The 18,451-nt window shown below is 39.2% G+C and overlaps 1 protein-coding gene across 11 annotated transcripts in view; it reads right to left on the bottom strand.

The window, feature by feature from the left end:
- SETX (senataxin) overlaps nucleotides 1–18,451 on the bottom strand; it is an 81,512-nt gene that overhangs the window by 13,515 nt on the left and 49,546 nt on the right. For 8 of the 11 annotated variants that reach the window (XM_026009552.2, XM_072748287.1, XM_072748286.1 and 5 more), the window contains 11 exons: nucleotides 18,236–18,409; nucleotides 15,994–16,226; nucleotides 14,850–15,017; nucleotides 13,959–14,115; nucleotides 10,293–10,394; nucleotides 9,978–10,093; nucleotides 8,152–8,223; nucleotides 5,735–5,884; nucleotides 4,584–4,691; nucleotides 1,307–1,494; nucleotides 183–275 (listed from right to left, as the gene is read on the bottom strand). In XM_026009552.2, the coding sequence (XP_025865337.2) occupies nucleotides 183–275; nucleotides 1,307–1,494; nucleotides 4,584–4,691; nucleotides 5,735–5,884; nucleotides 8,152–8,223; nucleotides 9,978–10,093; nucleotides 10,293–10,394; nucleotides 13,959–14,115; nucleotides 14,850–15,017; nucleotides 15,994–16,226; nucleotides 18,236–18,409 (1,561 nt within the window). Of the gene's footprint in view, nucleotides 1–182; nucleotides 276–1,306; nucleotides 1,495–4,583; nucleotides 4,692–5,734; nucleotides 5,885–8,151; nucleotides 8,224–9,977; nucleotides 10,094–10,292; nucleotides 10,395–13,958; nucleotides 14,116–14,849; nucleotides 15,018–15,993; nucleotides 16,227–18,235; nucleotides 18,410–18,451 lie in introns of those variants that run through there. The other 3 variants (XR_011999800.1, XR_011999801.1, XM_072748289.1) reach the window with 2 other exon arrangements.

Below are 18,451 nucleotides of genomic sequence, written 5' to 3'. Positions count from 1 at the left end.
AATTGTACAGAGAAAGAGATTAGTAATTTGCAATAAAAAAAAGGAAAAGCTAGTAGCCTAGGTACAGAAGAATGTGCACTAGCATTGGGCAGAGAGATGTAGGAAAAATGTTTTCCGTGTAAATATGAACAAAAATAACAACTGTGGGACTATCACCAGGGATTAGAGAGAGGAGAACATACTCATTATCCCGTCTTTCTGAACCGTCTCCAACATCAAACACCAGGTAAGGTTGAAATGGCCAGTCTGATGAACACCGATTGGTTTCAGTCTGTCTACAAAAAAGCAGCCACCATTCAGGAGATAAGTTATAAGAAAATGTTTTCTTTTTCTTACTAATTTTTTGTTAGGGAGGGAGTTGGGAATAAGAAATACTTTATTTGACCAAAATGTGTTTTAGTGAAAGGTAAAAAACAAATTTTATTTCTGTTCTAGGTGAGGGAGAGTGATCTCCCTGTAATTAAAGATAACTGCAATTAAAATGTCACTCCCAATATAGTTAAGTGAGAAAAAAGCAAGCCACAGAATACTGACAGTCCCCAACTTAGGGGACTTACAATTTTTCAACTTTACTATGGTACAAAGGCAATACATTTTGGTGGAAACTGTACTTGGAATTTTGAATTTGGATCTTGCCCAGGACTAGCAACACGCAGTACCATCCTCTCATGGGATGCTGGGCAGCAGAGAGCTGCTACTCCCAGTCAGCCCCACAGTCACAATGGCAACCAACCTCTATGCTGACAACTGTTCTGTCACCAACAGTACAGTATTCAATAAATTATACAAGATACCCAACACTTTATTACAAAATAGGCTTTGTATTAAATGATTTTTGCCTAACTGTAGGCTAATATAAGTGTTCTGAGCACATCTGAGTAGACGAGACTATGTTTGGTAGCTTAGGTGTATTAAATGCAATTCTGACTTATGATACGTTTAGTGGGACATAACTCCACCGTTAAGTCAAAAAAGATCTGTACTATGCAGAGTATGGTGTGATGCTTTTTTTCAAAAATTTAGAAAGTGAAAAAGTAAAAAAAGATATACATAGTACAAGGACTGGAAATAGATATACCAAGATGTTACCAGTGATTATTTCTGGGTAGCATAAATAAGGGCAATGTTCTCTTCTTTTTTATCTGCATTTGCTAAAATCAACATGGCTTTTGTAATTAGGAAAAATTATTAAACCTTTGATTTATGCTTTTTATGACAAAACATAAGAACACAGTAAAATAACTATTCTTCCCAAGCACCTAAGCCTACAAATCAAATAAGCTAATGAGCAATGAATGGAACTCACCTATTTGTTTTCAAGCTTCTGTTATAAACATAATTAGAGGGGAAGAGACATATGTCTGGATGCATCCTGTACTGAACAGTCAACTGTAAAACAGGCAGCCTGCCGATCATATTGTGCTCCACATTGTCTTCTAGCAGCTTGTAGAAGCGTGCCATCATTGATTGGTCATAGCCATATTCCTGTGCTTTCTGCAAAAGGACAGAACAACAATTTCCAACCATCTGTCTATACTTTTCCCACTATTATAAAAACAGTGACTGAGCTCTAATATGTAAACAGCAAGGTTTAAGGTTTAAGTGAAAACAGCAACATAAGATGACCAACAACCACAGATTCAGATCAAGATGTTTCTGACTTCAGGCCTTGAAAAGCCATGTAGCGTGACTATACAAGTTTATTTACAAAACCCACATACTGATCATGTGATCTGGGGGGCTTGGCTGGCTCAGTTGGTAGAGCATGCAACCCTTGATCTCAGGGTTGTGAGTTCAAGCCTCATGTTGAGCATGGCACCTACTTCCTTTAAAAAAGGAAGGAAAAAAAGGAAAAGGAAAAGATGTGACCTTGTAATGGCCATAAGCGAAGCTATTTTAATGCTAACAGAGGTCACCTGAAAGAACCAATGATAAAAGAAACAACTGCAATACAGATTTTAACAATTATTTCTAAGGTATTCTCTCACAAATGGAAATATTGGCTGTCATTGTACACAAGACTTTTTATTTTTTAAGATTTTATTTATTTATTCATGAGAGACGCAGAGAGAGAGAGAGAGAGAGAGAGAGAGAGAGAGGCAGAGACACAGGCAGAGGGAGAAAGAGACTCCATGCAGGAAGCCTGACGCAGGACTTGATCCTTGGTCTCCTGGATCACGCCCTGGGCTGAAGGCGGTGCTCAACAGCTGAGCCACCCAGGCTGCCCACACACAAGCCTTTTTAAAAGACCAATCTCCTCATCCATCCATCCATCCAATATACATTGAGCACCTAAAATTTGGGGTGCTGAGACTGCTAAGGTGAATGAGATCAAGTGCCACAGAATTTCCAGTGGGCGGGACAGACAACTGACAGTAATTACTAAGTTGATTTCATAAACCCATTAATGAGTTGATCTGAAAAATCAGTGACCTAAAAGACAAATGAGGAGACAGTTTTAATGTTATCATAGCTGTGCCCAGGGATATATTTTTCAATGTCAACATCATATAAATATTCAAAAAGTATTATGGTCTTAAATAATCTAGAAGCAAATGTGCACTGAAAAATGCCCTAAGACAATGGATATGCGCTCTTCACACGTGATGCTGCAAGACATGGCACTGAAGATGTATGTGCAAAGTTTGAAAAACCTATTTCACAAATAATGAGTGAGCGGGGGGAAAAGGCATTACTTCCTAAATCATAGGTTGTTTCTATATGTGATTTTAAAGAGGTTTGTGTAAGTAAAAAAAATATTATTAGTAGACGTTCAACAATTTTATCTACATCCTCAGAAGTTGATCTGTTCATAAGTTAGCCAAAACCTATTTTGAATCTTCTCTCTTGAGAAAAAGAAAAGGGTACAGTTCCACTTGTAGAAAAAAACTGAGTTTATCCTACAGAATAACACAGATTCCTATGTTTCTGTCAAGGAAGGATATTCCTGATCTATTTACCAACTGGAAAAAAGACAACTTGGTACAGAATGCTTCTGCTCCCTTTAAAGCAAACCTTACATATATATATACAACCACACACAAGTCTTACAGCCACCTGATATACCATAACTTAGTGACTTATTTACTTCTGTTACCCCGTAGATGCAAACTCCATAAGGGCAAGGATTTTTCCTGTTTTCCTCACCTTCTTAACACCAGCACCTAAAACAGTACTTGAATTAGGCTTGGCACTCAATGAATACTGAGAGAAAGAAATGAATAAACGAACACATGCCCAGCAAAATCTGTTAAAATACTCACTGAACTGTTCACAGTAATTCTTCTTAGAAACAGGTAGACAGAAAAGCATGTTGAGAAAATTAACTTTGTAACTGTTTTCTAAATTTTTCTCATAAGCCTATATTGCTTCTGTAGCAAAAATAAAAAGCGCAGATTTTTCTCATTTTTGCTGCTTTTATCAATCACCAAAGAAGGCAGTAAAGTTGGGGCCCATCAACAATCCCTTTTCACTACATGCTGAGGTCCTGGGAGAATTAAATCAGTAAATTTGTGAAATTCTGTGTTATTTACTTTTTATTAAAATAAGAGAAATGCAATACAGAGTTGGTTCTTCATTATTTTCCATGAACAAAATCACCTGCAGCTTTTCCCTACTGACACAGCTCTCCACTCAGAGACAGGTGTGCTTCTAGGACAACGCCCTAGCACAATCACACACGTGTGCTCAGATGTGAGGGACCACACATTTTCAGTAACTCTGAAGTCAAAACACAGTAATGACAATACCCACTTGCTTTCATTCCCCAACCGAACAGAAATGCTGTTAAATGATCTGTCCTCTGGTTGTTAATGCATCCATTATTCTGTATGTGTTAGTGAAATATACAACTATTATTAAATTCGGAGCCATGGTCTACACCTATTCAGATTACCCAAAACAACTACCAAGTCCCATTCTGGTATGCATTTCAATGAGCCTCTATGAGCCTGTGAGATAACAGAGAGGAGCACGCCACAGCAGAGATGCTGGCTGGTCCTTCCCACATGCGGGGCTCATTGCTCCTTTTCTTTTCCTGAAGCTGCACTTCAGAGGATGGGAGAGGCAAGGCGGTTTTTTTTTTTTTTCTTCTACGACAAGACACAGAACTCTAAAACTGGAAATGTACTCTAAAAGTACATTTAAAGTACTCTTTAAAATGTTTTCCTCAAATTTGCATACATTTAAATATAAATCAGGAGGTTAGGAAACGTAAAATTTTTATTACTGTTTTGGTGTTTGTGTTACTAAAATGGACTGGATACAGCCCTTAAAATTTAAATCACACGCTGCCTTTCCCAAAGAAAAAGCCCAACACACACACACGGAACATGGTCGTTCTCATCTTCTGGTCCCTGACGCTCACACTGCTCAGGTCACACATGCACATAAGCACAATCAGGAACAAAGCGACATTTTCACAGACCTTTACTATTAAAATTCAAACAGTGGTTCTCTTTTCTTAGCCATTCCCTACCTTTCCCTCCAAATAAGAGGTGATGATCCAAGAAAAACCCCCTCCAAACACAAAAACAAAAAAGGCTCTTCTACTTTAAAGTGGTATGAATGTGAAACTAACTTACCATAGAAATGACGGTGGGAGGGAGCTGTTTAGGATCTCCTACGAGGATGAGCTTGTTACAACGATGGATGAGCGGAGTCAGAGTCTCAACCTCACAAGACTGACCGGCCTTAGGAAGAAAGTATAGAATGAGAAAGTATTCTTAATCATCTTTGCGGTTTCTTTATCCATGTACACTTTATCTAATTTATAAAAGTTGGAACATTCAGACAATTATCACATTTTCTCCTCTTGCCTTGAGTATCAAAAATAAGGATTTCTGAGTGTATTTATCATGATGAGCACCAAGTGATTAAAATAACTTAAAAAATAAGAAAAATAAAATGAGAAAAAAAATAAGGACTTTTTTTTAAGTTAGAAAATAAACTAGCAACAACAGAAACACTCTAAACAATCAGTTAGAAAGAACCACCGCACTTGTGCCATTAAGTCAGCACCACTTGGGTGCCATGACCACTTGGGAACCAGCCATGAGCAGGAAGGCGTGTAATGCCCCAAGCTCTGTTCTTTGTTCCTGCTGGGCACATGCCCAAGTGAACTGCAGGGCTGTGTGTCCCTCTCTATCTGCCACCCCCTTTCTTCCTTGTTCCCTGTAGGCCTCATCAACTGCAAGACTCAAGCTTCCCTTCTATGACATTTTCTTCAATTATTTTATCACTTCCATGCTTTCTGTTCTTTGGTTTTGGTGAAACTGGATCTTGGATTGATCCTCTGTATCTCATTTTCCGTGTCTTTTCTCTTCTGGCTCTACATTCTGGCAAACGGCTAGTGCCCAACAAATGTCTGCTCAGTGAATGAACTACGAATAAAGGATGTTAACTAAAAATATTGTGGTTTGAGGCTGTCCAAAGTTATATTAAAACTGCTTCAAAAGGGAACCAGAGCTATTCCAAGCAGAAGCGAGATACTTCTTGGGAAGGATCTGCTGGGAATAATCAGGCATCTTTAAGACTATAATCCCAATTCTGGAAAAGCCATTTTAACTATGGGGGGCCATTAGCAGCATGTTTCAACCTCAGAGACTACACATACATGACAGCAGGTAAAAGCTAGTTGCAAAGGCCTCTGCTCTCCCTATCTTGGGAGCAGCATGGTTCCCCCAGACTCGCTCTCACGATACCATCCAAGTCACACGGCCAACTACCTACTGACCTCATCGACAATGACACAACTGAAGGGGACACCCCCTTGCCCACGAAAAGCAGACTCAAGCAGTAAACCACCACTCGTGCTCAATGTGCAGCAGATAACATGGGACTCTAAGATGATGATGCTCTGTGTTTTTTGTGGGCGTCCTTGAACCTAAGACAACAAAGAAAGGTTAATTGATATTTAGCACATAGAGATTCAATTATGATAGGCCTATTTTTACTATAAAATGTCCACCATTTATTATGCAAAGATATTTAGGCAAGTGCTGAGGGGAAACCTTAAGTCTAGAGAATGGCAGAAACCCCTCGAGAGAATGCTGCTCTGCTCTACAGTCTAAGCTCAGAACAGGATTTTAGCACATTAGGAAAAATAAATTCAGGCTTGATTTGGTCAAAGCAAATTACAATTCTTACAGCAGATGTACGTGGGCAGGTATCAGAATGCGTAGAGATAGTTGTGAAGCAATTATCTGAGTTAAACTGGGGTCAAAACTCAGCTTGAACATATACTTTTCTGTTTTTAAGTATATAATGTTCTTTTACAATAGCTTGTACCAACAACAATGCTGTGAAAATGAGGAGCACTCTGCCTGCACAATAGGAAGACTACCTCGGTCTATCCCTGCCACACAGATACCATCACTGGCACCAGACAGTGCAAGTCCCACTAACCTCCAACCTAATAAACCAGTGTTATTATCAGAGATTCTATGAGCCTGGTTCATCCCCGTGCATTTGTTCAACCACAGACTTGGACCCCCAAGCACGTGTGTAAGCTTCAGGGAGACAGTGGCAACTGTGGCACTCCCACGAGCACCGTGAGAGCATGGTCATATATATACCTTTCCTCTCAGCCATCAACTGAGGGAAACTGACAAGTACAATTCTTTTTTTCTTTTTAAGATTTTTTAAGATTTTTTTTAAGATTCTTTTTTTAAGGGATCCCTGGGTGGCGCAGCGGTTTGGCGCCTGCCTTTGGCCCAGGGCGCGATCCTGGAGACCCGGGATCGAATCCCACATCAGGCTCCTGGTGCATGGAGCCTGCTTCTCCCTCTGCCTATGTCTCTGCCTTTCTCTCTCTCTCTCTGTGACTATCATAAATAAAAAAAAAAAAAAAAAAAAAAAAAACTTAAAAAAAAAAAAAGATTCTTTAAGATTTTTTTTTAAGATTCTTTTTAAGAGATACAGAGACACAGGCAGAGAGAGCAGCAGGCTCCATGCAGGGAGCCCGATGTGGGACTCAATCCCCGAACTCCAGGATCAGCCCTGAGCCGAAGGCAGACAGACACTCAACCGCTGAGCCAGCCAGGCGTCCCAACTACAATTAATTCAATGGCCCACAGAACAAGGTGATGAGCAGCAAACTTGCCACAATATATGCAAATACAGACTTCATCCTTAAATTTGAGAAGATTAATCTCGGGCTCAGATTAATTTTAATAAAAACCTTTCCACATAATTTTTTATTTAAATGAATAAACAACTAATGGAAATATGGATTAAGTTCAACTATATTTATTCAGCTCTATTGGGAAGGCTAACAATACATTCAAGAGAAAAATCTCAGCTTAAAAATACTGTTACCAGCTGCTATATATAACCTGTTCTCCCTGGCCCCCGCTGGTTTATTAGGGCTGCAATCTGGTGATGAGGATATACATCTGACTCTTCCCAGCTTTGATTCATCTAAATCTTGTTCATTTTTTTTTTTTAAGAATTTTAAATTCTATGCCCAACGTGGGGCTCAAACTCATAACCCCAAGATCGAGTCACATGCTCCACCGACTGAGCCAGCCAGGTGCCCCTTGGTACTTTTATATCCAAAGAATACTAGGGAAGATATGACACATGCTACAGATTCTTACGATCAAAAACAAATGTAAGTTTATGCTTTCAGCTAAGAATTGTAAAACACTTAGTTTGTACTTTCTTATGCAAAAATCCCTAGCCACTGTCACTCTACTTGAATCCAGACATGTGATCTTCCTTTCTTTCTTTGTGTTTGTGTCCCTGGGTGGGCACAAATTTTATTTTCTTTTTGATAGGGAAAACACCTTCAAATCTACTTTCACTAACTATTCATCTGATGATAATTATCATAATGCACTTTTTAGTGGTGGGGCCATGAGGAGCACATAACAAGGGAGTTTAATACTTACCCAGACCTAGAAAAGAACAAGGTATTTTAAAATCACCTCTTTCTCAGAAATCTCAGGTGATGATAAGAATTATTAGGCTGAAGCAAAAAAAGCAAATGTACACGTACATAACTGTACCATTTTCTCTATTCTAACATTTAAAAAAGTTTTTAATAAACATTTTAAATGCAATTGAGAAAAGCCCATCAGTTGTGTGAAATAATTCATAATAAAGAGAAAGAGAGAAAAGCCTGAAAAATGCTACAGGTGAACCACTTACCTCCTTAATTTTGGAAGCTAGTTCCTGCCTCTCTTTTGAAACTTTCGCAATTTTTTCATCTAATTCTTGCCTCTGGAAAAGGTTAGAGTGGAATCATTAAAGTTAAACTGAGCATTTTAAAAAGCTTTCCAGTTGACTGCCTTGCATTCAAGTGACACTACAATCTGCCCAACAGACATGCTATTCACTCAGTTCCTTCTCTCTTCACCAACAGAGACCTGACACCCATGCTGTGCTGCTCCCACACTACCCTGTGGTACTGCAACCTCACATCCATCTTGTCTGGCCAAGCAGCCTACAGAGACCTTCCTTGGACACCAGCCCTCACAGAAACACAGGCACCAGGCAGGAAAGCAGCCACAGTCCCAGCAAATGGAAGCTCCAACAGGACTCCCCAATTGCCCTCATGACCAGCAGTCTTCCCTGCCTCTGGCACCTGTGTGCCTTATGCATCCCCATGTAGCTTACCAAAACCCCACTCTTGTGGTCTGAGTTGACCAATCCAGCCCTAGCCCAGAACCCCCAAAGCACCCCACCCACAGATCCCTAACAAAGATGTGCACCCCAGATCCTGCCTCTCTGCACTCTGCCTTGACCTCCTTGTGTGGCCCCTTGAGGCAGGACGAGTACTTCCTCCAGAACCTATGAGTAATAAACTTTTAATTCCAATTTCTCTGTGGGGTGCCAGACCACAGAGAAATTAAGCATTAATCTGATAAACCCTTTTTTTTTTTTTTCTGATAAACCCTTAACCCTATACAAGATTCCATTCTGTCCAGTGTGTCCCATGTATGCTATTCTGTCTAAGCAGTCCAACCCCTGGGACTCATTTCTCTATGAATTTTTGGGTGCTTCAAATAGGTTATTAATCACATCCCAGTCACTCCTCTAGCCACAGTGATGGGCATATAACACAGGCCTGGTAAACTATGGTTCACATTTCCTTAAACAGGGATTAGACCTGTACACCCAGGGACTAGTCAAACTCCTTCCATGGAACTGATGCATGGATAGTGTGGAAAGCAACCCCTTCCATCCCTATGGGTTTTCTTTTCTTTAAGATTTATTTGAGAGAAAGAGTGCCTGCCTGCACAGTCAGGGGGGTGGGGAGAAGAGGAAGAGAAGCAGACTCCCTGCTGAGCATGGAGCCCAACTCCGAGCTCAATCCCACAACCATGAGATCATGACTTGAGCCAAAATCAAAAGTTGGATGCTTAACCAACTGAGCCACCCAGGCATCCTTCCCAAGGGTTTTCTAAGCTGGGGTGGTGGTACCCAGAATGGTGGCACTTGTCTTTTCCAAGATGAGAAATGTCTAACACACAGAAAAACAAATCAAGGAATGGAGAAATGACATCATCTGAGCCTCTGGATCCAGGTACACTGAAGTTAATCACTCCCAGAGCTCCTAGGTATATGAGTCCATGAATTCCCTCTTTGTCTAATTTGGGTTTAACTTGCAACTAAAAGATATCTAATAAATTCACTACAGCTTTAATATAAAGCAGGCAACAGCAAACTACAGGCTGTGGGCCAAATTCAGCTCATCATTTGTTTTTATAAATAAAGTTGTATTGGAACATAGCCACATCCATTTGTTTATGTATTATCTATCACTACTTTTATGCTACCACAGCAGAATTGAGTAGTTGAAACAGAGTAAACTTTGGCCTGCAAAGTCTAAGTTATTTACTACCTTTCCTTTTTAGAAAAAGTCTGTTAATCCCTAATATAAGGCAATGATAAAACAATGAGATCAAATACTCACCACTAGCTTGTGTTCTTATCAACTATTAAAAAATATTCACCAAGAAATGTTTAGATACCTGTATTTCCCTTCCACCTCGGCATAAAGCACGCTGGCGGGAAAGTTCATCAAGTTGATGATCTAGAAATTCCTTTCTTCTGTGCATCTCCTGAACATGAGAGGGTAAGTCTTTTTCTTAAATAAAATAAAATAAAAAATTATTATTTGATAATTCTGACAAATACATAAATAAGCATACACAATGAAAAGAAAAACTAGGTCTCAAAGCAAGACTATTTCAATTGTCTCCAAAGTACCTTTAATGCCCAAGACATTACTTATCACGTAAAAGGAATTAGAAGTAATGTTACTATGTGCCTTAATTAGTACTTACTCATTCTGTGGTTAACTTGGCTATCCAAACTGAATTTTAGGACTTCATTATTAATAGACTTTTCTGGACCCAGACGAACTAAATTTATATCTCCACAGTTTCCTGTTGATTAAAAAATCATACTTACAGATTAATAAGGACACTGCCAACCTATTGGCAAGTAAGCATATTAACAATCAGGGAAGGGAGCCAACATTAATTATATCAACTACACACCTGAACTCCACTAGAGGCTTCATACACATTAGACATTCACTACCACCCTACAGGGTACTTACCATTTCTACCAAATAAAAGCTACAGAGGTTGCATAAACAGGACATTACAAAGTTGAGACTGAATTGTATCAACACTTCTCAAACTATGTTCTGTACAACATTCCAAAGTAAAATACGTTTGGGAAAGGTGAGTAAAATAAGAAACTTCTTAACCACAGGATATTTCAGATATGTAAAGATTTTCATATATTAATACATATTTGAATTTCCAAGAAAGAATCATTTAGTAAAAACTATCAAATCCTTTTCTGTGGTATATTCACAACAAAGTTTTTGAAACTTTACTCCAAACATCATGCTGCTACCCCAGAATCTAAGGGACACAAGGTGCTGGAAATCGTGGAGTAGAGAACTGCCAACACTAAATCTCATTTAAGTGGTTATTAACCACACCTTTATTTTAGGTCACCACATTTTATATGTTATTTAATCTAAAAATCTCCAGCTCCATCATTGAGCTAAAATAGCAATCAGCACTTATCCTAAACTGACACATCACGTACTTCTTCTATTGTCAATCTCCTTCCACTGAATAGGGTTTTGCTGTGGTTGCCAGCTACTTCAGCAGCTGGCACAGAAGTACAATAAGTTGAATGAATGAAAAACTTATTAAAGCAGGTATCTACAACATATTTTTGTTCCTAGTTCAGCTCATTCTTCTAAATTTGAAGCCATAATCTCTGGCCAAGATTTACTTGAAGGTTTCAAAACTGCTAACCTACTTGTGTTTCCATGATAAACGAAGACGAAATTACCTGGAAACTCACCCACTACAAACACCTAGAAATGCTCCATAAATTAAAACAGACATCTTTTAAACTGCAGGGTGAGCTCACAGAAATGGAAGAGAAATTCCTAGGAGCCAAAAACAAAGAAAAAGCTCAAAACCAGAATTGAAAGCCCATGAACTGCAGAGGCTTCCCTGGGGGAACAGGATGAGTTGGGGCTGGTACTGTCTAGGTGCTCAGAATTTTTTTCCCCATACACTCAATGAAATGCACATATTTAAAAATCTTTAGTTCTACGGAGTTTGACAAATGTCTATATTGGCAAAACTATCATTCCAATGAAGACAAAGAAACTTTTAAGAGGCTTGGATTTTAAAGACTCCTGGAAAGGAAAAGGGTCTGGAAGAGACGGGAGGATGAAAATGAAGTGAATCTAACTGTGCCGAGGCTTAGCTGGGAAAAACTAAATTATCTTCCAGGACTTTCCAACCATAGGCCCATGCCACATGTGGATTTAGAGACCAAATATATAATACAGGGAATGACAAAGGTGACCCAATCAAAATATACTGAGAGTTTTAAAATGAGAATACAATGGGCAACCTTGTGCCAATATATTTGAAAACTAAGAGGAAGTGTCAATTTTTCTTGAAAGAAAAAAAAAATTAGCCTAATCCACTAAAAGAAAGAAACCTAAATAGGCCTGTAACAGTTAAAGACATTTGAACAGCAGATTAGAATTTACAATCTGTCAAAAAAAGACAATAAACAACACTAAAAACAAATTAATCTTTAAGGAATGGATAATCTCTGTCATATATTAATCATTCCATGAATAAACAAAAAATTCTCCCCAATTCCCTTTTTAAAGTCAGTGTAACAAAAAACAAAGATGTGACAAAGGAAAGTCACAGGCCGGCCTCATTCATGAGTTCTAGTTTTAAAATCCTAAATAAAATAGCAATCCAGCAATGTGTTAAAAAATAATACATAACCAAGTTGGTCTTACTCTACAAATCAAAGATACTTTAACATTACAAAAACATTGTAATTTGCCCAATTAACAGATTAAAGAAAAAAGCTTCATGAAAATGCAACAAGAAAAATGCATGCAATAAAATTCAATGGCCCTTCAAGATAGAAACTGACACAGGAACTTCTTTATCTTGATAAAGGGTAAATACTAAACCCCAGAAATCAACACCTACTTAATGGCGAGATGTCCAAGACATTTCTTTAAAGACTCTCAGGGGCAGCCCGGGTGGCTCAGCAGTTTAGTGCCACCTTCAGCCCAGGGCGTGATCTTGGAGCCCCGGGATCGAGTCCCACGTCAGGCTCCCTGTGTGGAGCCTGCTTCTCCCTCTGCCTGTGTCTCTCATGAGTAAATAAAAAATAATAAAATAAAAAATAAAGACTCTCAAGGACAGCTTTTCAGTAGTGAAAAGAAGTGATATGAATGCAGTGTAAAAGATCAAAGTTCTTTCCTACAGCCAGAAGACACTATTTTCTAACAAAATTGAAGGGCAACCCCAGTGGTGCAAAGGTTCACAGCCGCCTGCAGCTTAGGGCGTAATCCTGGAGACCTGGGATCGAGTCCCACGTCAGCCTCCTGCATGGAGCCTGCTTCTCCCTCCTCCTGTGTCTCTGCCTCTCTCTCTCTCTAGGTCTATCATAAATAAATCTTAAAAAAAAAAAACAAAAAACACCAAAATTGAAGATCCAACCCGGATGCCTATGTGGCCCTGTCTCAATCCTAGCCCTGCTGGGCTGTCAGCACACATGTGAGAGTGCTCACCTTTCCTCAGCCAGGGAAATGTTAAAATCACATCAATGCATATGCATGGGAGCTGTTCCAGGGCATGTAAACTGTTAGAACCACTTCTGAAAAGAATCTAGCACTACTTAGAAAACTGAAGATGCACAAATCCTTCAACACAGAATTTTCACTTCCAGGTCTACCTATGCAAGATCAAGGTTTTTTATAAACTCTTGACCTATCACATGAAGTTCACTTGACATCAAACCCAATACCGAACTCACACACCTCCCCAATGAAAACAGTACCTATTTGCCCTCACCACCTGTATCTCACTGGAGACAGTACAGTAAACAAACCCCCAAACCTTCGCCTTCATGGGGCTCATTATACTCTAGCTGTACTACACAGAGCTTCTCTCACCTCTAGTCATTTCTAGTGAATAGAAGCTTCTGCTAGAGTTCTCCACATCCCCCTCATCCTTTCCCATGGCTAACTCCTAATTGCTCTGCAGGATTCATCTCAGACATCATTTCTTCCAGAAGCTTTCCCTAACCCTCCCATGACTGGACCAAGGGCCGTTTTAAGGTGTCTGAGAGTAGCCACATCTTACTTTTCTTCTTTTCTTATAGAACGTATAGCTTTATACTCTAATTGCCCACTGATCTGCTTCCTCATTACTGTCTCTTGGAAGGTTTCACTGTTGAAATGTCAGTACTTAGCACAGTGCCTTGGCACAGAGAGTGCCTAATAAAATCTGCTAGATGAATTGATGAGTACATATGGGCCACAGCCCCAAGCAGAAGTTATTACTCAAACTGGCTTGCTCTTTGGCATTCAAAATTGACCATACTAAACAGAGAATAAAACCAAAAACAAATTAAAAGCCATGTAAGTATCATACCCAAAGGATTCTTCTTGTCTTTACATTTTTCTTTAAATTCGAGGATGATTTTTTTCATAAGTTCATCAACAGCTGCGTTGGAAGGTGCACACACAAGGACACGGTTTTGTTTAATTTTGGCATTGGAGTTTTCATCTGAATGCCCTTTCCTCTGGTTCTACAATTTGACACACACATGCCAAACAGACAAAAAATACTGATGAGCTCTGTTACAGAGTTTTCCAGTTTTTCTCTACTTCCATTATGTTTGAAAGCTCCTCCTTATGAATATTTAAAAATAAGTAAGAGGGGATCCCTGGGTGGCCCAGTGGTTTAGTACCTGCCTTCGGCCCAGGGTGTGATCCTAGAGTCCCGGGATTGAGTCCCACATCAGGCTCCCTGCATGGGGCCTGCTTCTCCCTCTGCCTGTGTCTCTGCCTCTGTCTTTTTCATGAATAAATAAATAAAATCTTAAAAAAAATAAAAATAAAGTAAGAGCACCTACATCTTTACATGGACATTAAAATTATTCTAGCAGGACACTTTATCATAGCTTCCCTGAGCCTCACTTCATGTCCACTTATTTTACTCCATATTCAATCCAACCAAAATGTAGCCCAGCAATACAATACAATCCAGACAGTTTCCTGGCATTATACATGACCCATAACAAAGCCAGGAGGCCACCATTCTAGCCCTTCAGAACACTGTCACACAGGCCAGCATTTTCTGCCCTCTTCACTCTTTATACTCTCTCTCCTGCTACCTCTTTCTCTGATATGGTTTCACATGGTATCAGAAAGATACACACAGTGCAGGGGAAAAGACCGATAGTAGTTATTTACACATATCAATTAATCCGTGTGTAACAATGCTCTCAGCAAACAGCAATGACAACCTCACATACTCTACCTCTGTCAGGAGGCGGTACAGGAGGCCAACAATAGTTTTTGATTTCCCTGTTCCTGGTGGTCCATGAATCAGACAGATCTTGGCAACTGACGGGGAGTGTTTGACCATGGCATATGCAGTTTCTATTGCTTTCTTTTGGTCTTCATTGAAATCTCTTAAGTAGGCGACCTGTGTAAAAGACATTAGTGAAAATGAGTTGCTCTTCCTGAAGTGGCAAGAAGAGGAAACCTCTGTCTGAATTTCTTCTAGCCTTTATAAAACAGAAGCTTTGATGATGATCACCCAAAATGACCTTTAATCTAAAGAAACAATTTCACTACTATCAAGTTATTTATGAGTGTCTGCAGGCTTCACCCCATCTACAACTACTAAAACTGCATTTGTATTTGTGGTTCTTACAAAGAGGATCACAATAAACTGTTCTATACTTTTCTATTTATTTTTTCCTTTGACGATAAAAAAATTCCAAGACTTTCTTTCCTAACTCAAGTGCTACAGTGGAAAGAGCACAGATTTTGGGTCAGACCTAAACTTAAACCTCAGCTTCACTCACAAAAGCTAGGTCTCCAAACTCCTAACCTCCTCAGCCTATGCCTCTGTCATCCATTAAACCTGGGACTTCTGGGAGGACAAGAAGTTAATGAGATACTGCACAGGAAAGCTCTAGCACACAGCAGTGGTTCAAACACTATTACTTTTCTCTTGCCTTCCTCTGTATTAATCTCCTGGAGTGACTATATGGCTCTCACAGCTAGAACATGTTTTCATGCAAAATGGCAACTTTACCTGTAAATTCTCTTTCAATCATTCAAACGCAAAATTAACTCTATTAACCCACTCCTACCTCTGAATTTTAATTCCCTAACAAGCATTTAAGTAGGATACTCATCTAACATTTTAATGCTGCTCTTTAAGCATATTTTCAATTCTTTATTGCACTATGCCTTTTTCCTGAGGTAAGCTGAGTAACATAACACAGGCTGCCAACTTAAAGAAGATGGAGCACTATACTACATCACTGTGCACGCACAGGGATATGTCTTTGTCCCAGATACAAAGGAATATGCAATGAATAAACACAAAATGATGTCACATTCTGACATGAAATTTTCTGACTTTCCATTCTCATTTAACCATGACTCACAATTCTCTCAGACGTTGTAGTTAGTAAATCTTTTGTACAGAAGTCCATGGGATTTGGATTAAGAACAGCTCTGGCCAGTTGGTTCCGTCCACTCAACAGAGACATGGCTTTCAACTTCCTTTGCGTAGTTACCAGAGAACTGATTACAACACATTTCACGAATTCATTTAAATTGACTGGCAAATTATCTTGAGTCTGGATGTAAAGGAAACACTCAGACTTCCCGTTGCGCACTATTATCAAGAAGGAGAAAAAAACAATTTCAGTTGCCAGTGAATAATGTGATCCAACTAATAAAAAGGTTATTCAGAATTATGTATTTTATAACTTATGTTTTGGTATGATATATTATTATTTTTTGTATGATATATTATTTAAGTAATTCACTCAAATGTGAAATAAATGCCCAAGAATCAGGCAATTATTTTTTAGAAGAAGGAAGCAGATAACCACATAAACATATCAGGTAGTGATGAGCACAATGAAGAAAGCAGAGAAAGGGAATGAAGAAGTATGAGGGATGCAAGGGGTATTACCATCGATAGGTGAGTCAGGGAAAGTCTCCTGATAAGATGGTATCTGAGCAGAAACTTGAAATAAATGAGTAAGCCACGTCCTTATCTGGAGAGAGGGTGTTACTGGTAAAGACTCAGCAAATGCAAAGACCAAGAAGTAGAGATGTGAATGGAGTATTTCAGGAATAGGATCAAGCCTAGTATGGCTGGAAGAAAAAGTAGGGAGATGTGTGTGACAAGAGTAGAGAAGAAAACGGGGCTCCATTTTAAAGGGCTCTGCAAGACCACGATACTGAATTTGAACCTTATTTTGGGTCAAGTAGGAAGCCACAGGGTAGCTTTGTACTGAGAAGAGACGTGCTTGAACTTAATATTAAAAGAATCACTTTTACTGCCGATGAAGAATAAATGCAATGGGAAAAGCACAAAAGCAAACAGGACACTCAGGAGGCCACTGTGGTTGATGGTCATGGGGACCAGGATGTAGTAGCAGACGTGGGGCTTGGACTTTGGGTACTTTGCTAAGGAAGAGTCAACAGGATTTGCTGATGAATTACATGTAGGGTGTAAGACAAAGATCAAGGATGACTGGGGTTTTCAGCCTGAGCAACTAGAAAAATGCAAGCCCCACTTACTGAGATGGGAAAAAAAGAAGGAATAGTTGATGTCAGGCAGAACATCAAGCGCCTCCTTTGGTCTTTTTTGTCTAAAAGATATTTAAATGGAGATGTCCATTTAAATAGTTGGACAACTGAGGAGTTTAGAAGAATACCTTAGAAATATAAATACGGCAAGTGTCATCACTTCCAAGAGTCAAAAGCACAGACTAAGCTATATACCCTTCTGCTATTCCCCTATATGCATTCCACAGAAGAACTGGGGCTGGACCACAATTATGATAGAAATACAGCACACCAATTACAGCGCAGCATGACGCTCAACTCTAAGGAGCTCTGTTTTTAAGACTGGATGTAAAAAGGCAAAGGAATAATGAACTCATGTTCTCTTCACATAATTGAGACTAAGAAAGCAGCAATGTTAAAAAGGCTGCCTGGCATACAATAAAGAATGCAGACTACCCTGCAGTCAAAACATATGCAGGTTTCAATTCTAGGCCTACCACTTAATACGGAGAATAACACTGTGTAAGTTACTGAACATCCCTGAGCCCTCATTTCCTGATGAGGACAAGACAAATAAACCTTACTGCTTTATAAGGCTCTGAGGAAGATAAATGTGCCCAGGAAGGACAAGGCACATGGCCTGGTATACAGCAGGTACACTACTTCTGAGATGCTATTCCCAGAAGGGTCCCTACAAAATAAGGGATGGGAGCAATGGAAACAGCAAAACCTTCAAGTTGTCTTATAATGACTTACATGTTTTGGTCTTCTAATGATACTTAGCCATAAAACCAAGGTTGGAATGTGATTTAAGATATAAAAAACAGATGATTTGCAAATTGTTTAATAACAAACACAATGAAGGAATGTATCAGAGAAAGAGAGGACATTACAAAAGAAAGCTTTTTTTCCTAAGTCTAGAGTAATAAGAACTGGGCATTTCCCAGATGAATTTAGAAAAACTAAAAAAAGGACTCTGAATGACAGCTAATCCACCTGGCAAATACATGTTTCGAATATGTGTAATAAACATGTGGCTAGTAAAGCACAGCACAACTCAGATAAAAATTAAAAGACATGTTACTCTTTACATTATCTACTTACTGACTGAAGTGCGGCGAAACTTATGAACATAACCGCAATGATATTCACGGAGATCCTGCATGCTATTTCTCTCTGTATCTTTCTTCTCTCCATTTTGTCTTTCAGAAACCAAAAACACCAAATCATTTTCCTTTGGATGAAGCTGTTTAGCTAGTTCACATTCTTCAAGATGAACTATGAAACAATAAAAAGTTGGCATTGACTCTAACAGAATTA

This window comes from Vulpes vulpes, chromosome 2 (genome assembly GCF_048418805.1).
Source record: "Vulpes vulpes isolate BD-2025 chromosome 2, VulVul3, whole genome shotgun sequence".
NCBI classification, from domain to species: domain Eukaryota; kingdom Metazoa; phylum Chordata; class Mammalia; order Carnivora; family Canidae; genus Vulpes; species Vulpes vulpes.
This window is presented reverse-complemented; position numbering and strand designations above follow the sequence as displayed.